General features: G+C 40.1%; 1 protein-coding gene across 2 annotated transcripts in view; it reads right to left on the bottom strand.

The window, feature by feature from the left end:
- The window catches only part of NEURL1 (neuralized E3 ubiquitin protein ligase 1), a 182,485-nt gene that overhangs the window by 85,064 nt on the left and 77,468 nt on the right, over positions 1-19,953 (bottom strand). The window contains exon 1 of one of the 2 annotated variants that reach the window (XM_018553411.1): positions 1,789-1,951. The exons of the other annotated variant lie outside the window; for it this stretch is intronic. Within the exon in view, the coding sequence (XP_018408913.1) occupies positions 1,789-1,822 (34 nt within the window). The 5' untranslated portion in view covers positions 1,823-1,951. Of the gene's footprint in view, positions 1-1,788; positions 1,952-19,953 lie in introns of those variants that run through there. 2 annotated transcript variants of the gene reach the window in all.

The following is a 19,953-nucleotide window of genomic DNA, read 5'->3' as shown; positions in this document are numbered from 1 at the left end:
GAACTTTCAATATTTATCATACCTGAAGTATTTACATTAAACTGTTTTGATGTATAGTATGGAACAGTCAGGAGTTATGAGCTACAGCTGAGAGACAATCATTCCAAATAGAATTAAAAAAAAAGAGCACTGCTCATTAGCACTCTTTCGAGAAAGAGTATAAAATTCCAGTTTATATTTTATTAAACAGTTCAGCCAAAACGGATATTTCAGTTTTGGGTGACCAATGCTGTTGAATGACATAAAAGGATTTTCATTTTTATAATAGACTGCAGCAGTTTTCAGTCTCCCTTCTCCTGCTGCACCAAGGGAAGTCCTTGTCTTCCTGTTATATTCTCCAAAATATAACATAAATGAATCCAAAACCTGGAATAAGACCTGACTGCAGCAGGTAGGCGATGCAGGGACCTCCAGTGGAGAAATCTCACTGCCGGGATAACACATATGTATGGGAAGAGGTCATTCAGCTTTTTGGATAATCTGGCTCTTTAAAAACCCTATAAAATAATAACATTATAACTGTAGTACTCACTACAATTCAAAATGTTACCTCCTATTCTATTACATACACACAGCTACTCTCAGAATTAAGAAACTCTTCTTCACACTAAACAGCTCACCAACGATACAAAATCATTTTCAATACATTCTGATTTTTCATTCTATGAAGGTTATCTTCCTTTTTATTAAATACAAACTCAGCTTAGAGGAGTGTGGTCCTCATATGTTGTGATTTCTATACACTGACCAGAGATGCAGGAGATAACTCTGTAATCATTCCTAATCTTTCCACATAATACTGTAGTACATTGGGGTCAGTTATGTTGTTTTAGGGTTGATTTGATGACACAGGTTTCTTTTTCTTTTTTTTATAAAATGTTTTCACAACTGCAGTATCCTTTACTGGGTTCACACCTTGGCGTATTGAATATGCGCGTCTGTCGCGCGTTTTTTTTACCGCGATTCGCGGTAAAAAAGTTGCGCGATTCCGAAGGCTACTTGGCTGTATCCCAATGGAAAACGCCCTACAAAAAAGCCCAAAGTAGTCCCGGGACCTTTTCAGGCGTGGGCCGTTTTGTAGGGCGTTAGGGAATATGTAGTAGACCATTGACTACAATGCAATGTATATTTTTGACCGTTTTGTAGAGCGTTCGTCGAGCGTAGAACGCGCTACAAAATGGTCAGGTGTGAACGAGGGCTAAAAGATGAAACCTCCAAGGGCATGCATGGTATATTTGGCTGGAGAAAAGGTGACTTACCATCCATTATTGTGCAGTATGACGCACCTGCCATGCACTGTACAGGAAAACCCCGTATTATAAGTCTCTGTGTAGCCTGGACATGTTAATTGCAGGTAACTATGTTGTGCAGAGCACCAGGAGACGCTGCAATTGTCCAGCACAGAAGCATTCATTCAGCAGCAGACATGGAGCTGCTTTGGAAATGCATTAGTATCCTCACACACGTTTTGCTCTAATGACTCTTGGGAACAATCAATTATTCAAACCGTCTTATAAGCATAAAAAGGCATTTGCCATCACCCCGTGCTGATTACTCATACACAACACTCAAGATGCAACGTTGCAATAATACAGATGATTGATACAATGTCAGTTAATATGTGTCTTTCTCCTCACAAAGCACACACAAAAAAGCCAGGACACAATAGTCTCCAACGTGCATGGGCACACACTGGCATAAAGATGCCGAGAGTTGCCAGTCATCCTATATGTACAATGACATGAGCTATCAATAAGCCATATAATGATGTGATTGCCCGGTCCTTACCATACAGTGTGCCTCTGGTAACCTGTCCTCCCATAGCAGTGGATCAGCCTTGTCCAGCTCTCCTTACAGAGCACAGCAGCGGTGCTCCATGCACGCCTCAGCCAGGGTCATGCTGCAATTCTAGTTACACACACCATCTGAGTGATACTACTAATAATAAGATACAAACGATGATCCAGGGAGCCCCACTACCTCCCACTCCCACAGCCTCCCTCTCAAAGCAGTCTTGTTTATTTACATAAAAGGGAGGGACTACAGCCTTCCTGAAATAGCAGATAGCACAAGCTTAGACTTAAAACCAGGGGATCTCCCTTGAAGGACCAGCCCTCTCCACTGCTGAGCTTCCCTGCCTTCTCTACACATAAAATATGAGATCACATCCAAGTCCTACACCTGAATACAGCTGCAAATAGGCACATTTAATGGAAATGTAATCACTTACATTATGTAAGAACATTAGTAGAAAACAGAATTTGCTGCATAAACATGATGTTCTTGTCACTGTGCTTCTTATCTAGTGGTCCCAAACCTATGGGTCACATATGTTATTAACCTGTCTTCAGAAGTTGTTTGGTACATACAACTACTAAATTATACCCTTGGGCTTGCTCAGGCCATCTCCAGACCAGATAGTTTTTTTTTGTTTTTTTTATCTGGACCAAAAACGCATACACATTAAACTCAGGAGTTAAATCTTAAAAATGCATTCAAGTACCTTTAAAGAGAACTATGGGGTAACCTTTTTATCCCATAGTTCTCTTTAGGGTCACGGGAGGACATATTCTAACCTCCTCCAGTGACTCAGAGATCAGTATATAGCAGGCTATTGCCTGCTACATACTGAGAGAGCTGCAGCCAGGACAGATCCTGACAATACTGTCAGATCCACCCAGCTGTCTGATTGGCAGTGGGCTCTACCTATATAGAGGCAGAGCCAGATGATTAGAGGATCTACAGCGGAGTGAAACACAAATAAGATAGATGTTTGTGAATAGTTTGGGTACTTGAATGCATTTCTAAGATTTAACTACTGAGTTTAGTGTCACTTTGAGTGCAATGGTAAAAATGAGGCTAGTTCATATCGTTGCAGTCAGCTACAGAGCTTTTTTTTTTTTTTTTAAAGTCCGGCATGCTGCATTTTTTTCTGGTCTGGAACGCACGGAAACGCATGTAAATACATGCACACGCACCAGAATGGACTGGAATGTGCCTGAAAAACAAGCAGAACCAATTGAGGAAGAAAATGCACGAGAACGTATACAAATCTGGAGATGGTGTGAACAAGCACTTAGGCTTCATTTAGGCAGGCTCCAGCTACCTCTGAAAAGCAATCCACGGTGGATAACTTTTCTCAAGGCAGTAGAGCAGTGGCCATCCAGCATTCAGGTGCCAATGCTGCCTCCTTGCTTCTTCTTTAAAAGCTTCTCATTTTTCTTACTTCTTGGATCCAAATATCACTGCCTCATGTTCCAGGTTTTTGGGTGGGCTCCACTGCCTCACAGGGTCTTATCGAGCTAATCTTTTACTGTTATATTGCATGTTATTGGCCAAAAACAAAACAAAAAACAAAGCATAAAAAAGTGTGAAAAGCACATTACAATCGTGTTAAAAAAAAAAACAATGCATGAATCTGCAGACAAACGTGTGAATTGTGATTCAGGCAACAGTGCTGCACACTCCTTTCCTAAATAGGCAGAGTTGCTTTAGGTTAAAAGGCTGATCAGCATCGATGTGCAAAAATGATGGATGTGTGCTTACCGGGGGATACACTTTCTTTAAAGCTTCAGGGATAAGGGAATCTTGTAATAAAGCCATTTATCTCCATTGGCAAAGAGGACAGGCAACAACAATAGCAGGTGTTTCCAGATGATAGAGCTATCCAGGAAGAAACAGAAGAATCCAGGGTAGCCACACAACCAAATCCTCTAGCTTTAAGAATAAGGCATGTCATTATTGCATCTCAGGAGTAGATAGCTTTAGCAGACAAAATATATGGATATATAAATGAATATTAGTTAAGGCCTTTTGCTTCCGCTTTCATACATCAAGCGCCTCCTGTTTTATCAATATAATTTACTATTACATTGGGGTTTATCTTTTACCTTGGTAATTTACCCTCTGGCATCCTTGCAGAGTGCTCCAAACCTATAGGGAACCATTGTATGTTGTTATGCTTTTTTAACCTGTGTTGGTTCTTCCCAAACTTGTATAACTAGAAGAATGAATAGATTGCATTGATGGAACATAACAGGATTCTCATTTAGCTACTCATTGACTTGACATCCTGTTTAATCCATCTCAGTGTTTATCACAGGTGAGAGCAGTCCTTTCTCTAGTACAAACAGTACACATCACCTCTTTGTGTAAGCTGATCCTTCACTAAATACTAGACAGCAACCTAAACTATGCATGCTTGCTCCTGTGAATTGTAAACCATTGCTTTATACAGTCACGATACATATAACTGTGTGGGTAAGTTAATTTAAAAGGCTTCATTTAGATCAAATAAAAACTAAAGCCAGTCAGAGCCGGCTTTGTGGGGGTTCAAACTGGACAATTGCCCAGAGTCCCCCCATTTTTAAGGGCCCCCAAGAGCTCCCCTCCAAGTTAAAATGTATATAAAGCCAAAACCTTTTTTTAGTAGAGGGTAGAACAGAACCCCTGTCTTTTTTTCATGTCTGTGCATCTCGGGGTAATTTCCCATCACTTCCTGCCCCAGAAACAAAGTAGGAAGCAAGGCGAGATCTCTGCAAACTAAGGGGCTATACATTTTTAGAAAGTTTTACCCGTTTTAAAGATTTTCCTTTACCTGCTGTTCCAATGACAACTCACAAATTTGGATTTTAGTTTACCCTCAGTACTGGAGTCAATGGTCCCTGAGAGAGGGGGAATCTCTCAATCATGGACACGCGTAGCAGACACAGGTGCTCTAACCCCTTACCATTCTATCCAAAAATGTTTTTTTTTTTAAAGTTTTGACTTTACACTTCACCAGAAGAACAGATATTAAATGATTGTATCTCTCTACAGATTGAATATTTTAAATATTTGCGTACATGGGTGCTTTCTTTGCAATCATGCACTGTTTCAATTGAGTTCCCTTCATTGTTGAATGAGCAGAACTTTAAAAAAAATGTATAATGCTGTAACTCTTAGTAATAAGTAAAAAATCAACTTTCACTGGTCTCTTTCACACATCCCCTCTTCAGATTTCATTTAAAGGGTCATGTAAATGCAGGTATTATTACTATTAATTCCTATGGGCTACTACTAGTACTATATATATATATATATATATATATATGCATTTATTACACATTGAATTATAAATGTAAAATACAATATTTATTTTACAATGGATAGACAGGGACAGTATAGTGGAACATATACATTTTAACAGACCTACAAAACCTGTAACCAATGAGAAATCTTTGTCTATGATCATCATCTATGATTAAGTGCAAGTATGCATGAAACACATTAGAGGTTTTGTCTGAGACATGTGTTGTATGCAGAAGGATGAATTAAAGTTTACACACCGACCGATCTTCAGTAGATACATGAATGTCGTGTTGCAGTGAATTTCGTGGCTGGTCGCCAGCTGGTATGTGAACCCTGTCAGGGGATCCCAGTGGACCGACCTGAAGCAGCACCTAGAACTTGTGCTTTGGAAGTTGGGAATACAATTTATAGACCCAGATCAACCTGTCTGTGTCTAGCTTCAAAACTTGGAGTCAAGCACAGATAAAAACCTGCAACAAATTAGAATTAGAGAAAAATCCTTTTCAATACACTTGTTCCAAAGCATCATCATGACAGCTAGGGCCCGGCCTTGGGGCATCAGGGAGTAGAGGGGCAGCAGGGGTGTGGAATTCCTATCTCCTGATGCCGGGGACATGCATGTTCCGGGCGCCGGGCAGGTAGCTGTTTTCTACATTTAGCTCTGCTTTGGGCAAGCAGAGCTAAATGTACAGCAGGGAGGCCGCCGCTTGTTCTGTACAAGTGATCCGGCGATGTCGCTGAGATCACTTGTATGCAGCCTGCATGGGCGGGGGGGGGGGGGGCGGGTAGGGGGGGGCGCATTGAGGAACCTGGCCTTGGGGCAGCAGAGAGAGTAAATCCGGCCCTGATGACAGACACTCATTTTTATTTTCAGAAGAAGCATGCAACAATAGTACCCTCCATATCTCCCTCCAGACTGATTTCTTTGAATATAGTCAGTTAGATTTATGAGTACCATATAACCACTACCCATCACAGTGAACAAAGTCCACGTCCATTTTAAATGTATTAATATAGTACTAGAACATTGTAAAACCTGAAAACAAACAGTGTTCATGTACCTTCTGTTACAGTAATAAAAAAATAACTCATGATCTATATTTACATAAAAATTCAATCGCAAACCTCTCAAAATATACTTCCTTTTCTTCTAACTTACTGACAACATTGTTCACAGTTCCTCTATTAAGCCTTATTAATATGGCACATACGGTCTGACTGTTTATAGGACCCATAAACCAGAAACAGGAAGTAACTTTAGCTTCATGTCTGTATTCTATTTATTAAGCGTTTGTTTATATAAATTAATGTGAACATTATAAATACTGCATGGTAGGGATGTCCTGAGACCGATACTAGTATCAATATCGGGCCCGATACAGGGCATTTTCACGAGTACTTGTACTCGTGAAAATGCCCCGATACTAAAGGCCGATACCGGCACTTGAAAAAACATTGTAACGAAAAGGCAGAGGGGGCGTGATCGGATGCCGAGCTGAGTGCACACTGCCTTAACCTCCCTCTACCTGCAGTATTACAGCTGCCTCAGTCCACCAATATGGCCCCAGAGCACATGGCCGCCTTGACTCTGAGTCTGAGTCTCATCCTGCAGATCACTCCCTGGCTGAGTCTCCAGCTGCCGCTGATGGAGCCTGCTCCCCGAGCCGCTCTACTGACAGCCGCCAGCTACAGGTGAGACGGCCTATACACAACAGCCTACACACACTACCAACGGGCTCGCAAGGAAGCTGCATAAGCCGGGAATCTGCCCTGCCTGTCACATCTCCTCTGCACTGCAGCAGATCTCCCAGCACTCTAACAATGACACCATTAAATGACTTCTGCTGCCATCCTACTCAACAGTCACCATTGGACCCTGCTCCTGGGACCCCTCCACTGGTTGCTCTTTCTTTCTCAGCCCCAGACCTCAACGAGTTCTTAGATCGCAGGATCCTAGTGTGCAGCCCTGGTGAGACCCAAACACATCCCAGATGAGACCACACACAGCCATATATAATTGCTGTATAATCATGGAATGATGGGATCTGTAGTCCTCTATTGCTTGTTGCTATTCTCCATTGCTGTATAATCATGGATTGAGTTACAATTCTTCATAACTATAAAGAAACTGCCCTAAAATATTAGTCTGTATTGTTTTAGAAAAAAATGTCACATGTCCCTTTAAGAAAAAGCATTGTTAATTGGTATCGGCAAGTACCTCAGGGACAGTACTTGGTTGTGAAAAAGTGGTATTGGGACATCCCTACTGCATGGTTACTGGCAGGATCAGCAGCTATTTTATGCACTTAGTGAAAATGTTTTTAGTCTGAAAAACAGAAAACTAAAGCAGCCACCACATGTAAGGACTGGTATGCTGCAATATATCACATTTTTGTTTCTTTAGTTTAGATATGCATTAAACATGCTGAAACACTATCTTCTAATGTTGTTTCAGGTCAGTGACTCAAGAAGTAGTGAAGTCATAGGGTCAACATAACAGCCAGGCAACTAGAATTATCAGAAGGAGTTTAGCAATAGCTTTAAGGAAATGATTATGTAAGACCTGGCACCAAGGGGCTGTGGTTGAGCATTGACAACTACAATTGTATTCCCTATTTTGTATTTAATATGTTTATTGTGTAGTTCGGTAGGGGTTAACTAGATGTGATCTGGGACTGAGCTCAGTTAACTCGTATAAACATTTTACTTTTGACTTTGTAAATGAATGTGAAACTGGTAACATTCAGTAAACATACTGCAGATGGAAAAGTAGTCCCAAGATTCTTATGTATTTGATCGTTTCCAACTCATCTGAAAATGATACAAGAAATCTTTTCATGATCCAGTTTCCAAGGCTGTGTCATATAGCAGGTGTTCCGAGTTGTGCTCTTCTCATACAGTAGCTTTGGGTGGGCTTTATTTATGCTACAATCTGAAGAGTGGTTTAGTGCAAACACTGTTGATGTTTATTGTTACTTTGTTCTCAGTGGAAATTCCAAGACAGTATAACCATAAAGGTTATGGTGAGAAAGGACAAAAGGAATCAACCATTTTTTAGAATGGAAGGTGTTCACATGTGCCAAATATAATATAATATTCTTCATTTCAGGACAGTGGGGGGAGCCATGCAAATTACTTCCTTATGCTCCATCAGCCAGGTGCACAAAAGCCTGAAACAGCTGTATGCCATTTAAAATAAATGGCTCTATAATATTAGGCTATATTTGCACTATACACCAGTGGTTCTGGATGTGCAACTGACTGATGGGGCATACAGGAATGATTTGCGGGGCTCCACTCACTGTTCTCACTGTCCTGAAATGAAAAAAATATTATTTTTGGGATATGAGCCACCTTTTGCATCCAAATTAATTTAGTTCCTCATAATACAAGTAAACTTTAAAAGCAGCCCTCTTTTCCAGATTTAGTCATGTTAAAGCAAACCTATGGCTGTATGATTTACATGACGGGTACATGCAGGGCTCAAAATTTCCACCCGCCCCCTCGCAAAATTGCGTGGGGACGAGTGGAAATTCAGGGGGGAAACTGCCGCTGCTTCAACAGCGGTGTTCGCCGATTCAGCGCCCGATCGCCGTGTCAGTTCTCTCTTCGGGTCAATTTGAAGAATCAATTCGTGTGTGTTCTTTACCGTCTCCTCTGGCCACCCACAGCTTCCTCCGCCCTCAGCTGCGATAGGCTGGTAGGAAGACTGCAGAAATACTACTGGCAGACTGGCAGGACAGCGCGGGAGAGGCAGGACAGGGGGGAAGCTTCACTTCCGACATGGAGGATACGTTGCTGTACCCCCCCCCCACCACCAGGAGAGGAAAAGCTCAGGATACGTTGCCGTTCCCCCCCCCCCACCACCAGGAGAGGAAAAGCTCACCTGAATCAGATCAGCAGTGCACTGTAAGTCCCTCTTTTTTCTGCATTAGACCGCTGACCTCTGCGCTAGATTACTGACCTCTGTACTGCTGTACTGTACTGCTGACCTTTGTCCTGTGTGTCATACTGCTGGCCTCTGTACTTTGCGTCGCACCACTGGCCTCTGTACTCTGCGCCATAATGCTGGTCCCTGTACTGTTGTTCACTCCGCTGGTCTCTGTACTGTGCGTCACACCGCTGGTCTCTGTACTGTGCGTCACACCGCTGGTCTCTGTACTGTGCGTCACACCGCTGGTCTCTGTACTGTGCGTCACACCGCTGGTCTCTGTACTGTGCGTCACACCGCTGGTCTCTGTACTGTGCGTCACACCGCTGGTCTCTGTACTGTGCGTCACACAGATGACCTGACGGAGTTAAGACCAGGGCAGGGTAGGGGTTAGGTGGGGCAACTTGTGACGAGTAATCTTAAGGCCTGGCTAGTAACTTAGGACTTGAAATTTTGAGCCCTGGGTACATGAATAGGTTCTGCTCAGCCCAATGTTCCTATTCATATCAATGAGATGGAGAAGGGAGGGGTGATGAATAGCCCTGGCACAAGCAATAGCAATCTAAGTGCCCCCCACCCCTCCCCCGTCACAGAAGCCTGCAGGCAAGGCTTCCATAAGCAAGAGTTTGTCATCCAAACAGGCAGAAAACAAAAAAAAACCTGCCATATCATTTCTTAAAATAATATTCAATAAAACAAAATACATATCATAGGGTGCCCATCTACAGCCCAATAGCAAGTGATGATTCAGTCCCGCTTCTAAGTGTTCATTTAAGATTTAGATCTATAAATGGTTTAATGGGTCACCTACGATAAGCCATTGGCTCAATAATTGATAGCCACATTGCCATTTTCCCTGCTATTCCTTTACATTGGGACTACATGATAGATGCATATTCAGGATGGAACAGAAATAGGTCTGGGCACAGTAATGGTGCATCTACTATGCAGTGAAATGTGACATTTTTGCATGCATCTCTTGTCTGTTCACACTGCCTACTTCTGGCAGTATTATTTATTCGGACAATTCATAATAGTAAAGACAATAACAGATACCTTTTATTATTGTTACATTGGCACAAAATGTGTCACCCAGGAAATAAAACAAGCTCAACAAATTTCTAAATGAAATAGACATTCAGCAGTGCTGATTCGATGCAACGTGACTTTAAACCCATCATAGGATGCAGCTATTGTTTATAGACTGCCTGGCAGTGCCTGAGTCAGTTCTGGCTGTCTCGGTGTGGTCTGTTGTTATAACAAAGATTGAAATGTGATGGGCAGATACAGTAAAGCACAAAATGCGTACTGCATCAATGTATTTTACTCCAGAAATAAACAGTATACTGTATATTCTAAGGTTAAACCTTTTATTATCACAATGAAAACATAGACTAATTTACATGCAATCAAATGTAACAATATCTAGTTTAATGAATAAAATCTAGTTTTAATTTTAAAAGCTTGTACTTAATACATGATAGCTTCCCATTAACTCATGGGTAAAGATGTCACTTTAGCACATCTTGATATCACTTGCAACTTGATGAACCAGGTCCAGTAGCTACTTACCTTTAGTTTTGCGCTATTACACCCTGGGACACTTTAGGGCTGCCTTAAACAGAACAAAGACTGTGCTGGGGTATGTTTAGATAAAATTAGATCATGCAGGGACTAACAGAAACACATCATACACATAAACTAAGCAATAATATTCTTATAGCTCACCATGGAACTGAATTTTAAACTTTAAACACTTCTCACCACAGAGAAATGAATAACTGTAGGCCTCAGATGTATGTAGATGTACAACTTGCACAAGATTCCAGCTATACTACATATACCACACTATACTACCACAATATACTACACCACTATACCAGAAAGCTTGAATGGGATATAACCTCTATTTTAAAGCAGGAACACCATGGCTGCCCTCATAAAAATACAAAATAATAAATTAAGAAAATGTTTAAACTGTGAGATTTAAAAAATATTAACTGCCATGCAAAGAATATTGGTTAGGCATATAAAGAATGAAAACTAGAAAGAAAAACTGTCTGTAACCTTTAAATGTCATAAAGTGTCTCAATTTAAACTTAAAAAAAAATGTGTTGAACATTTTAAATCTAAAAGTCAAGTCCACATTATGGCTTATATTTTGGTACAGGTTTGCACATGCATGAGTGTTCTGAATTGCCACTGACTTGTGATGTTAAGATAAAAAGCTAAAAGTCATTCATAACAGGACCATCATGACTCTGAAACAAAAGCAAATATCTGGAGATTAGGCTCTGGGAATGAAATAGTTAAAGAAAACTATCACAATTCTGGTATAGTTTTTACAGTTGTTGTAGACTCCAAATCTCTGCCCTTGATGAGCCATTCACTGCAGCTCAATGAAGTAGAAAATGAGGTTTATACTCATACAAAACATAAAAGGCCTTCATCTTGTCTTTAAGAACTCATCTTGTCATTTCTTAAAGTGGACCTTTACCCATATCTTTACAATAACAACAAATACACCATTAGAAATGTTTAGTAATGACAATCTACAAACACATACTTCTAGATAATTGCCGGCTTTGTATTCTTTGCATATCTTATTTCTCTTTTCTTTCCCAGTTTTCTGGCAGTGGTCATTTTACTAAGGGAAGGTTACTAGATCTCAGTTTACTTCCTGGAACTCTGGCACATGTGACTATGACGTGTGACCATGCACATCATCTCAGGGGAGGAAAATACCTTTCCCAGAGATCTCCTGAGATTACAGATGAGATTTCCCAGCAATACTCTGCTGATGTAACCTTCCCAGGATTTCGTGCTTTGGCACATTACATCATTTGTGCCAGAAGTGGACCAGGAAGTAGATAAACTTTATTTATAAGTAAATGAAAAACATGTTTGTTTAAATAATGAATGTAAGATGATTTTAAATCAGCATGCAGAGCTGGGATTTTTAGTGAAAGGGGGTAAAAGTCCACTTTAGGTTAAAAAAATTAACAACTTATGACCTTTTCATTGTTATCTCTATCTTTCACACCTTTTTCTGTTTCCTTTAACTTCGCTTTGCTCACCTCTACTCAAACTTTTAGAATGTAATCAGAAGTCTTATGGTGTCCTGTAAAAACACTGAGTCCTTTAAAAATAGCATAAATTCGAAACCAGACTAGTTTTAAGCTCCTCAAAATAGACAGACTGTTTTGAACAGGCGTTTGAGGAGACAGTTGTTGGAAAAACCCAAATTTTAGGTGTGATTTTGGCAGTTAACTATTTAGCGGTCATGCTAATTAATCAAGTTCTACTGGATGATTTGTATCTTAATATCCACCCATTGAGGATGCAATTAGGATGTATATAAATAAATATGCTAATATTTTTTGTTATATAAACTAGGAATGCGCCGATACAAGTATTGGTATCGGTGCCAAAACCGAGTATTATGCTCCGATACCGATACCATGCTGTGCCAAGGGAGCATGGAGTCGGCTTCCTTTCCAATCAGGAAGCTGGGAGGTGGGTTATGACCCCCCTCCCCGATTGGCTAGGAAGCCAGCTTCACTTGTTGGTAGGCAGCCTGGCTTCCTAACCAAGCAGGAAGCTGGGTGGCACGTCATGACTCACATCCTGGCTTCCTGATTGGTCAAGAAGCCACTCATTCCAGCAACAAGTAAAGCCGGCTTCCTAGTCAATCTGGGAGGCAGGTCATGACGTGCTGCCCGGCTTCCTGATTGGTCCGGAACCCATGGTCCGGAACCCAGGCAGCCTCGGCAAGTTAAGCCGGTGTTCTTTTGCTGGAACACCATCTTCACAGGCAATCAGGTAGCCGGGCAACGGGTCATGATCCACTACCCGACTGCCTGATAATCGGGGCACACGGTACCGAAAAAACGGTATCGGTGCATCCCTAGTATAAACTTATGTAACCAGTTGCAAAATTGCAGAATGTCCATCTGACATCCTGTCAAATGCGTATTGTCCAATTAAACTTTATTGGCAAGAACACAGAGTTTCAGTTCCTGGTTTTACGAAGGTCTGGATTTTTCGGTCAGAACGCCATGTCAATGATCTACACACTGGGGTAGATTTACTAATGTGGAAATTCACTTTGCAAAGAATACCCAATCGTGTACAAGGAAAATAAGAAAAAAAAAGTAAGAGGAAGAAATTGACAGGCTTGCAGAGGACTAAATGATAGCATGCAATGCAAACTTCCAGCTGTAAAGCAAGATACTTGTATTACAAACATACACTAAAGAGAGAAAAACAAATCTCCTCCAATACAAAGCTTTGGTATGGCCTCATGAAATATGCAATTCCATGCTGCTACCAGTTCACCAAACCCTTGCTTTGGAACTTTGCAATCTGCAGAAAATGGAAACGGAATGAGGTACAGGTACGACCACTGTTATTGCAAAGATGTATAAAGCTCAGTCTATTAATGACCACCTTTATAATTTATATAAATGGCCCATACAGGGCTGTTGAAAGAAGAGATATATAAATCCTCAGTGTCAGAAAGGTCTTTTGCTGTAAGAACTTTGAAAATGTGAAATAATCTTCCACCGGAACTGGGTGTGGCAGAAATAACTTCCTATAAAAGTGGTTTAATGGTATCCATAAAGAAAATATATAAATTCAGTTTAGGCAAAATAGAAGAACGTTGGGCGGATTCACCCCTCTGGGAAACATTGTCACTGAGAAAAAAGTGAGGGGAAACCCAAAATTGTAAAGCTGTTCCCAGAACAAGAGGTATGGGGAAATCTTCCAGTGGGGACACCTGTTTAGGGATCAAGTGTCCATGAAGGGAAACCGCCAAACTCAATTTGACACATTTCTCTACTTTCCTGTAGCCTCTCCGGAGCAGGAAGTGAAGGAAAAGTTTTGCCGTAAAGCTGTGAGGGGTGAAGCACCTGGGCAACAGTTTTTTATACATAGCCCCATACCCTATTCAATCCCATACACTGAGAATTGCAACTCCTTCAAAGTTGTGATAGGTCTCTTAGTGGCTTCCCTTATTAGTCTCCCTCTTGCATGGTTACTTAATGTTGGTGAACAGCTTCTTTAGTGTTTTTTCTTAACTGTGGCATACTGTTTCAATTTCTTCATTACTGATTTATCTGTACTCCCAGGGATAGTCAATGACCTGGAAAATTTCTTGTGCCCAACACTTGTACTTTTAAATCATTTTTTTTACAGTTGATTAAATTAGATTAATGTCTTCATGGTGTAAGTTATGCCACAGTACAGATTCACCAGAAGCGGCGCTTTCATATACATTTTGTTTTACTAAAATCAATGTAACCCCTTGAGTACACATTAGGGGGAATTTATCGAAACTGGAGCAGACAGAATCTGGAGCAGTTGCCCAAGGTAACCAATCGGCTTCTCTTTTCAGTTTGTTCAGTTAGGATTTAAAAATGAAAAATAGAAGCCGATTGGTTGCCATGCACAACTGCTCCAGATTTTCTCTGCTCCAGTTTTGATACATTTCCCTCATTACATTTATATGACTTTGGAAAGGAATAGGGTGTGCCAGTGTTGATTTAGCTGTGTCAAAGGCAATGTACACTTGCATTCAGTTTTACATATTTTTTCATTATATTTAATTGAAAATACTTTGCAGATATCTGTTTTTGCTTTGACACGCAAGAGTCAGTTTCTGTTAAACAGTTTTAAAAAATTGAATCACTACACCACAATGTTCTTTGAGAAGAAAGCATAAAAAATTCAGAAGGTGGTGAATCATTTTTCTAGGAACTGTTGTGATCACTGATGAATTGGTGGCAGCTATCCAAACTAACAGTTGCTCCCCCTATCAGCGACCAGTTTATTATAATTTTTCTATGATGTTAAGGCTAAACATATAAGCCTGTTATATGTTCAAATATAAAAGGAAAGCTAAACTTCTGTAAAAAAAATACTCTTACCTAATGTGTAAACCAGAAAAATGGCCTAAATGATTTGTAAAAGTTTGTTACCTATGACAAAAAAGCAAAGCATACAAAGATGTCCATTAACAAAAATAACAGTCTCAGAATTCAGCTGTTTTTATTTGAGTTGGGAAATTATCTCATATTTATGGGCAGTGTTAGACAGTTTCAAGCCCACATATATCAGCAAGTTGGACAAGTTTGAAAAGGTATTAAAGGCAGGCAACTACTAGTTCCCCGTAATAAGCGGAGACATCCAATGTAAGCCACACCTCCTGCCTCATTCCTACATCATCTATACAGGAATGCTAGTTCAGCTCAGGCATTCTACTAGAACTGAAGACGAGCCAAAGGCTCAAACCACAAGTACTGTCTTATTCTGTGCAGTGTGTAATTTGACTGTACAATTATGCTTGACCCACTCAAACCATGGGCCCAAGGATGCAAGCCCTGTAAATACCCCCTTGTTATGTAAGGAAAAAAATTAGGAATCGATTATGTTCAGTCTTGTGAAGAATATTTGAAAACTTTAGTTTATTTTTCACGCAGATGTATTGTCATTATAAAATAATGAGGTCAGAGAGACATTTTATATCCATGGCAGTGTGACATTATCCTTCAGCAACAGTAATAGATTTTAAACTAAAAGCATTTACAAATATTAAAATGTCATTAAGCCTGGCTGGAATGCACGCGTGTACTAATTGCTTGGAACAGCAGTACATAAAGCAGTTCTCAGGTCAAGTGGCTCAGATTAAAAAATAAAGAATACACCATAAACATTCTCCAATCAGGCCCCTAAATAGCTTGCTGCATTTTTATTATGAATACACAATGGGACAAAATTGCTTAATGCAGATGATCAGCTGCTATTTTTGTTTAAATTGAAAAACTCAGCTCTATGACAATTGTGCATAATGACATTTTACAGTTTACAACAACTGATCCCTAACCATTTAACATGACAGCTGCTTCGAGCTGTGACCTCTCAGCAATCTTTCAGTGGTATGTGATTGGAGCGGGTCTGTAAAAGAGAAATCTCAAATATTTACGGTACAAAAGCCACCACCTGCTGTCTTAGGGCCAAAGTTACTATGTTCTGATGTATACTTAGGATAGGATCATAAAAGGAAACAAAAGGGATTAAATGAAACATGGGGTTTTGATTCATGAAACCTGGAACCCCAAAAAATGGAGCAGTCGTTCATAACAACCTATCAGGTTTTGATGGAAACCTTGTATTGACAGAAACATATGTGCAATTCTTGCTAATCTACACATGAGAATGTTGGTTGCCTGGCTATCTATGGCTTCAATACTTACATGGAACAAGAATGCAGTATGTGAAGTTAGAACTCACTGAATAATTGTATTCTGTCAATGAAAGAAAGTATTGAAAGCACTTGAACAGGCCGTTAGTATTTTAAGAAGAATTCAGAAGTAGCAGCCTATATATTTCCCTCAGCATTTGTTTTCACACAGACAATGAAATATATTAGCCAACACCTCCACCACCTATTTTTAACAAACCATCAAATATTAGCTTTCATTGTCTAGACTGCACTAGAAAAAAAAGAGTTGCTAAGAACAATACTTCTCCTCAACAACATTTCTTTCATGTAAAACACTTGACCTGGAACACATAAGAATGTCTGACTTCATTCTGACTTTCCAGATCTGCTAAAAGTATTATAACGAATAGGTCAGCAAAAAAGACCCCATATATTGATAGAGGTTTACTTTGATCCATCCTGCATAGTATGTAGTATAAGCCTGGAGCCTGCTTACCTTGCCTACATTACTGCCAACCCCTTCAGAAAACCCTGACTCCAGAACTTTTTGATGCTTACTATACAGGAGGAATTGTACTTTTAAGAAGAACTTAAAAGAAGAAGTCTGCAAAGCTAATTACTTTAGATATACCACAATTTCTCCTGGGAAAATAAATGTGTTTCTATGGTGCCCCATTGTTGTTGACCACCATCCACACAAAAAGTTGAAAAGAAACCTAGCTCTCATTATAAGTACATCAGATTCTACAGTTTGAGAAGTTTGGTCACAGCTTGGCCTTAGAGTTTCAAATAAATAGTCGTAGTTAAAAAGGGTCAAAAAGAAAAGGTTACAATAGACAAGAAACCATAGACAATGCCCAACTGATTACCGAAGAAAGAGCATTATAGCTGGATGAGTGTAAATTTGAAATAAGGAGAACATATGTAAGATGTGTGTGATAAAGATTCAAAAAAAGGATGCTGGAGGAGTGTTTGACTGTCCTACTGCATGATACCTTCAACTATGGTAGAGGAAATGCATTAATATGTAGTTGCTTTGGTGCTGGTATGTTGAGAGGTTTTTACACTGGGTGCAAGGAACAATCAGCTAGACAGGTTATCATTCTGTGATAAGGATAGCGAAAGGATCACTTCCATAGTGGCTCTCTTGCTGCCCAGATGAGTGAGGCGCTGCAGTTTCATTGTTGAGAGACATTGTGCAGAAGTTTCATCAGCAGGGAGCGTCACATTGGTCATCCAAGTATAACAGAAGATGTATTGTTGCACTCTTTACCGGAATTGATGACCTGCAAGATGCAGGTGGGTGCTCGTAGTGACCACGGATGATGCCATTGTATGCATGTAGTTTTCAAAGTATGTCACCAGCACACCATAGTCTTTGTGTAATCAGCAAAGGTCCATTTACTGAAAAACAACTGCCATTCAAATGCAAGCGCTTTCGGAGCCGGACAGGGTCCCCTTCATCAGGCTAATTTTGCTGATTGCATAAAGACTATGGTGTGATGGAGACATCCTTTGAAAACTACATTGCTCATCCAGGCGGCGATCGAGCGAAACCGTGGAAGCAGGTGTGTATTTTCCCTGGACCACAACGTTAATAAATCTTCTCCAAACTCTCTATTAGAATTTTTTTTTTCCATAAGGAATGTTTACTTATATATAGCTCTACTATCTGCATAACTATTTAAAACAGTTACTATTTGAAATGAATCCAACGAAGGTCAATGCTTAGTTTGTTCTTAACATAGAACAGAAATTATATATAAGCCTTGCGTATCAGCTGGCCAGTGTGATAGAATATCACTAGAGGAAATCCCTGAGATGACAGGGAAAGGTGGGGTACTGACTACATCAGTTTCGAATATGTGAAATTCCACAGGAATGTCCCAGCAATGGGATCAGAGAAGAACAGAGACATTACAACACTGTGTACTTAGGGCAGATCTGTAATAAAGATAGAAGGAATAAACATTACATATATTTGGAAATCTGCACAGATTTAATTTGAGTGTTTTTGGTACACATTATCTGAAATAAGAAATGTGTTTGTTTCTCCATAGCATGGCATGCAGTGTGACCTTCCTTTTCATTCTCTGGCATAGTGCAGCCCTGAATTGGGATTATTATTTGAGAAAATAAATAAGGATATGCAGCAAGACACATTCAGGGGAATTTACCAAAACTGGAGCAGACAAAATCTGGAGCAACTTTGCTCGGCAACCAATCAGCTTCTTTCTTTCATTTTCAAATCTTAAACTGAACAAACTGAAGAGAGAAGCGGATTGGACGCCATGGGCAACTGCTCCACATTTTGTCTGTTTTGATAAATCCCCTGATTTAATCTCGGTACTTTTGACTTAAGCATGTTACTGTTTTAGCTATTCTTTTAGGCCCTGTTCACACTGTTGCATAATGTTAGCACACGCATTAACGTGCAATACAAAAAGGCACATGTGCTATTTTTTGTAACACGGCTTACTACATAAAAGGGCAGTCTCTTCAATGACAAATATTCTTGTCTCTGCACATCCTCAGTGATGGTAAGGACTGAAAGCGGCTGTATCACTGATACTTGAGATCTATGGGCACTTTTAGTGGACCTATACCTAAATAATAATGCAAAGTCATGGCAACAGAACGGAAGAGCCAAAATATGTGTCTTTAGTGAAGAAATAATTTTCCAAGTTACCTTCAGTACTGGTTACATGTGTAAAGGGCTAAGCACAAGGGCATAAGATGGCCCACTGAAAGATTCAGAGTTCATATTGACTGATCATTACCATCAGCAGAGATAACCTGACCAAGTGTCAAGACAATCAAACATGTGCCGAACACTGAACGAAGCAAGGGACAACATTTTCTCCAGGCAAGGCATTTCAGCCTGTTACTATTTACCCATGACTAATTTCGGCGAACGCTCGAACATGCTATGTTCGAGTCGAACATAGGTTCGACTCGAACGCGAAGCTCATCCCTAAACAAGACTATTTAGGTCAAACCAAACTCATTACATATCTATCTATATACGGTAAACACAGTATTTATAATCCTGTAATGGTTCTAGCTCTTTTTCAGTTTATAAAAACAAAAACAAAAACATTTTTTTGCTGAAGTTGGGTTTGTCCTGTACACATGAGTGCCAAAAGAGAGCACTCATCGGGGTGCTTGCGAAGAACTAAAATATGCTTGATATGGGCAAATAAGGCATCAACTACTATGTGACAGTTTAGTTGCTTGTGAATGAGACTTCAACTGACACTAAACTCAAGAGTGAAATCTTTAAGATGCCTTCAAGTACCTCAACTATTAACACAAATGCATCTTATTTGTGCATCACTCAGCTGTAGATCCTCAAATCATCTCTGAATTGGTGCTGACACTGTCCTTCCATCTGGAGGGTGGCTACTGGCTACACTCCAAGCTCGCTCCCATTATGGACTACAATCTCACGTTTTACTACTAATTTGTATTGAGATTGTAGTCCATCAAAGGAGCAAGCTTGGAGCGGTGGCTACTTTACAACACACACAGGGACCATGGGGAACAGAAGCATCATTATGTAGCATTGAGCATTATGGATTAACCCATTGTTCCACAGGGATCTCAAGTCTCCCTGATGTTCAGGGAGTCTCCCTCTTTTGGACAGCAGCTCCTCTGCTTCCATTTAAAAGGAAGTGATCTATTTATTGGAGCAATGATTTAAAAAAATAGCCTCAGAAAAGCTGCA

This window comes from Nanorana parkeri, unplaced genomic scaffold (genome assembly GCF_000935625.1).
Source record: "Nanorana parkeri isolate BGI_ZX_2015 unplaced genomic scaffold, ASM93562v1 scaffold119, whole genome shotgun sequence".
Classification (NCBI taxonomy): domain Eukaryota; kingdom Metazoa; phylum Chordata; class Amphibia; order Anura; family Dicroglossidae; genus Nanorana; species Nanorana parkeri.
Note: the sequence above shows the minus strand (reverse complement) of the source record. Positions and strands in the feature narration are given on the sequence as shown.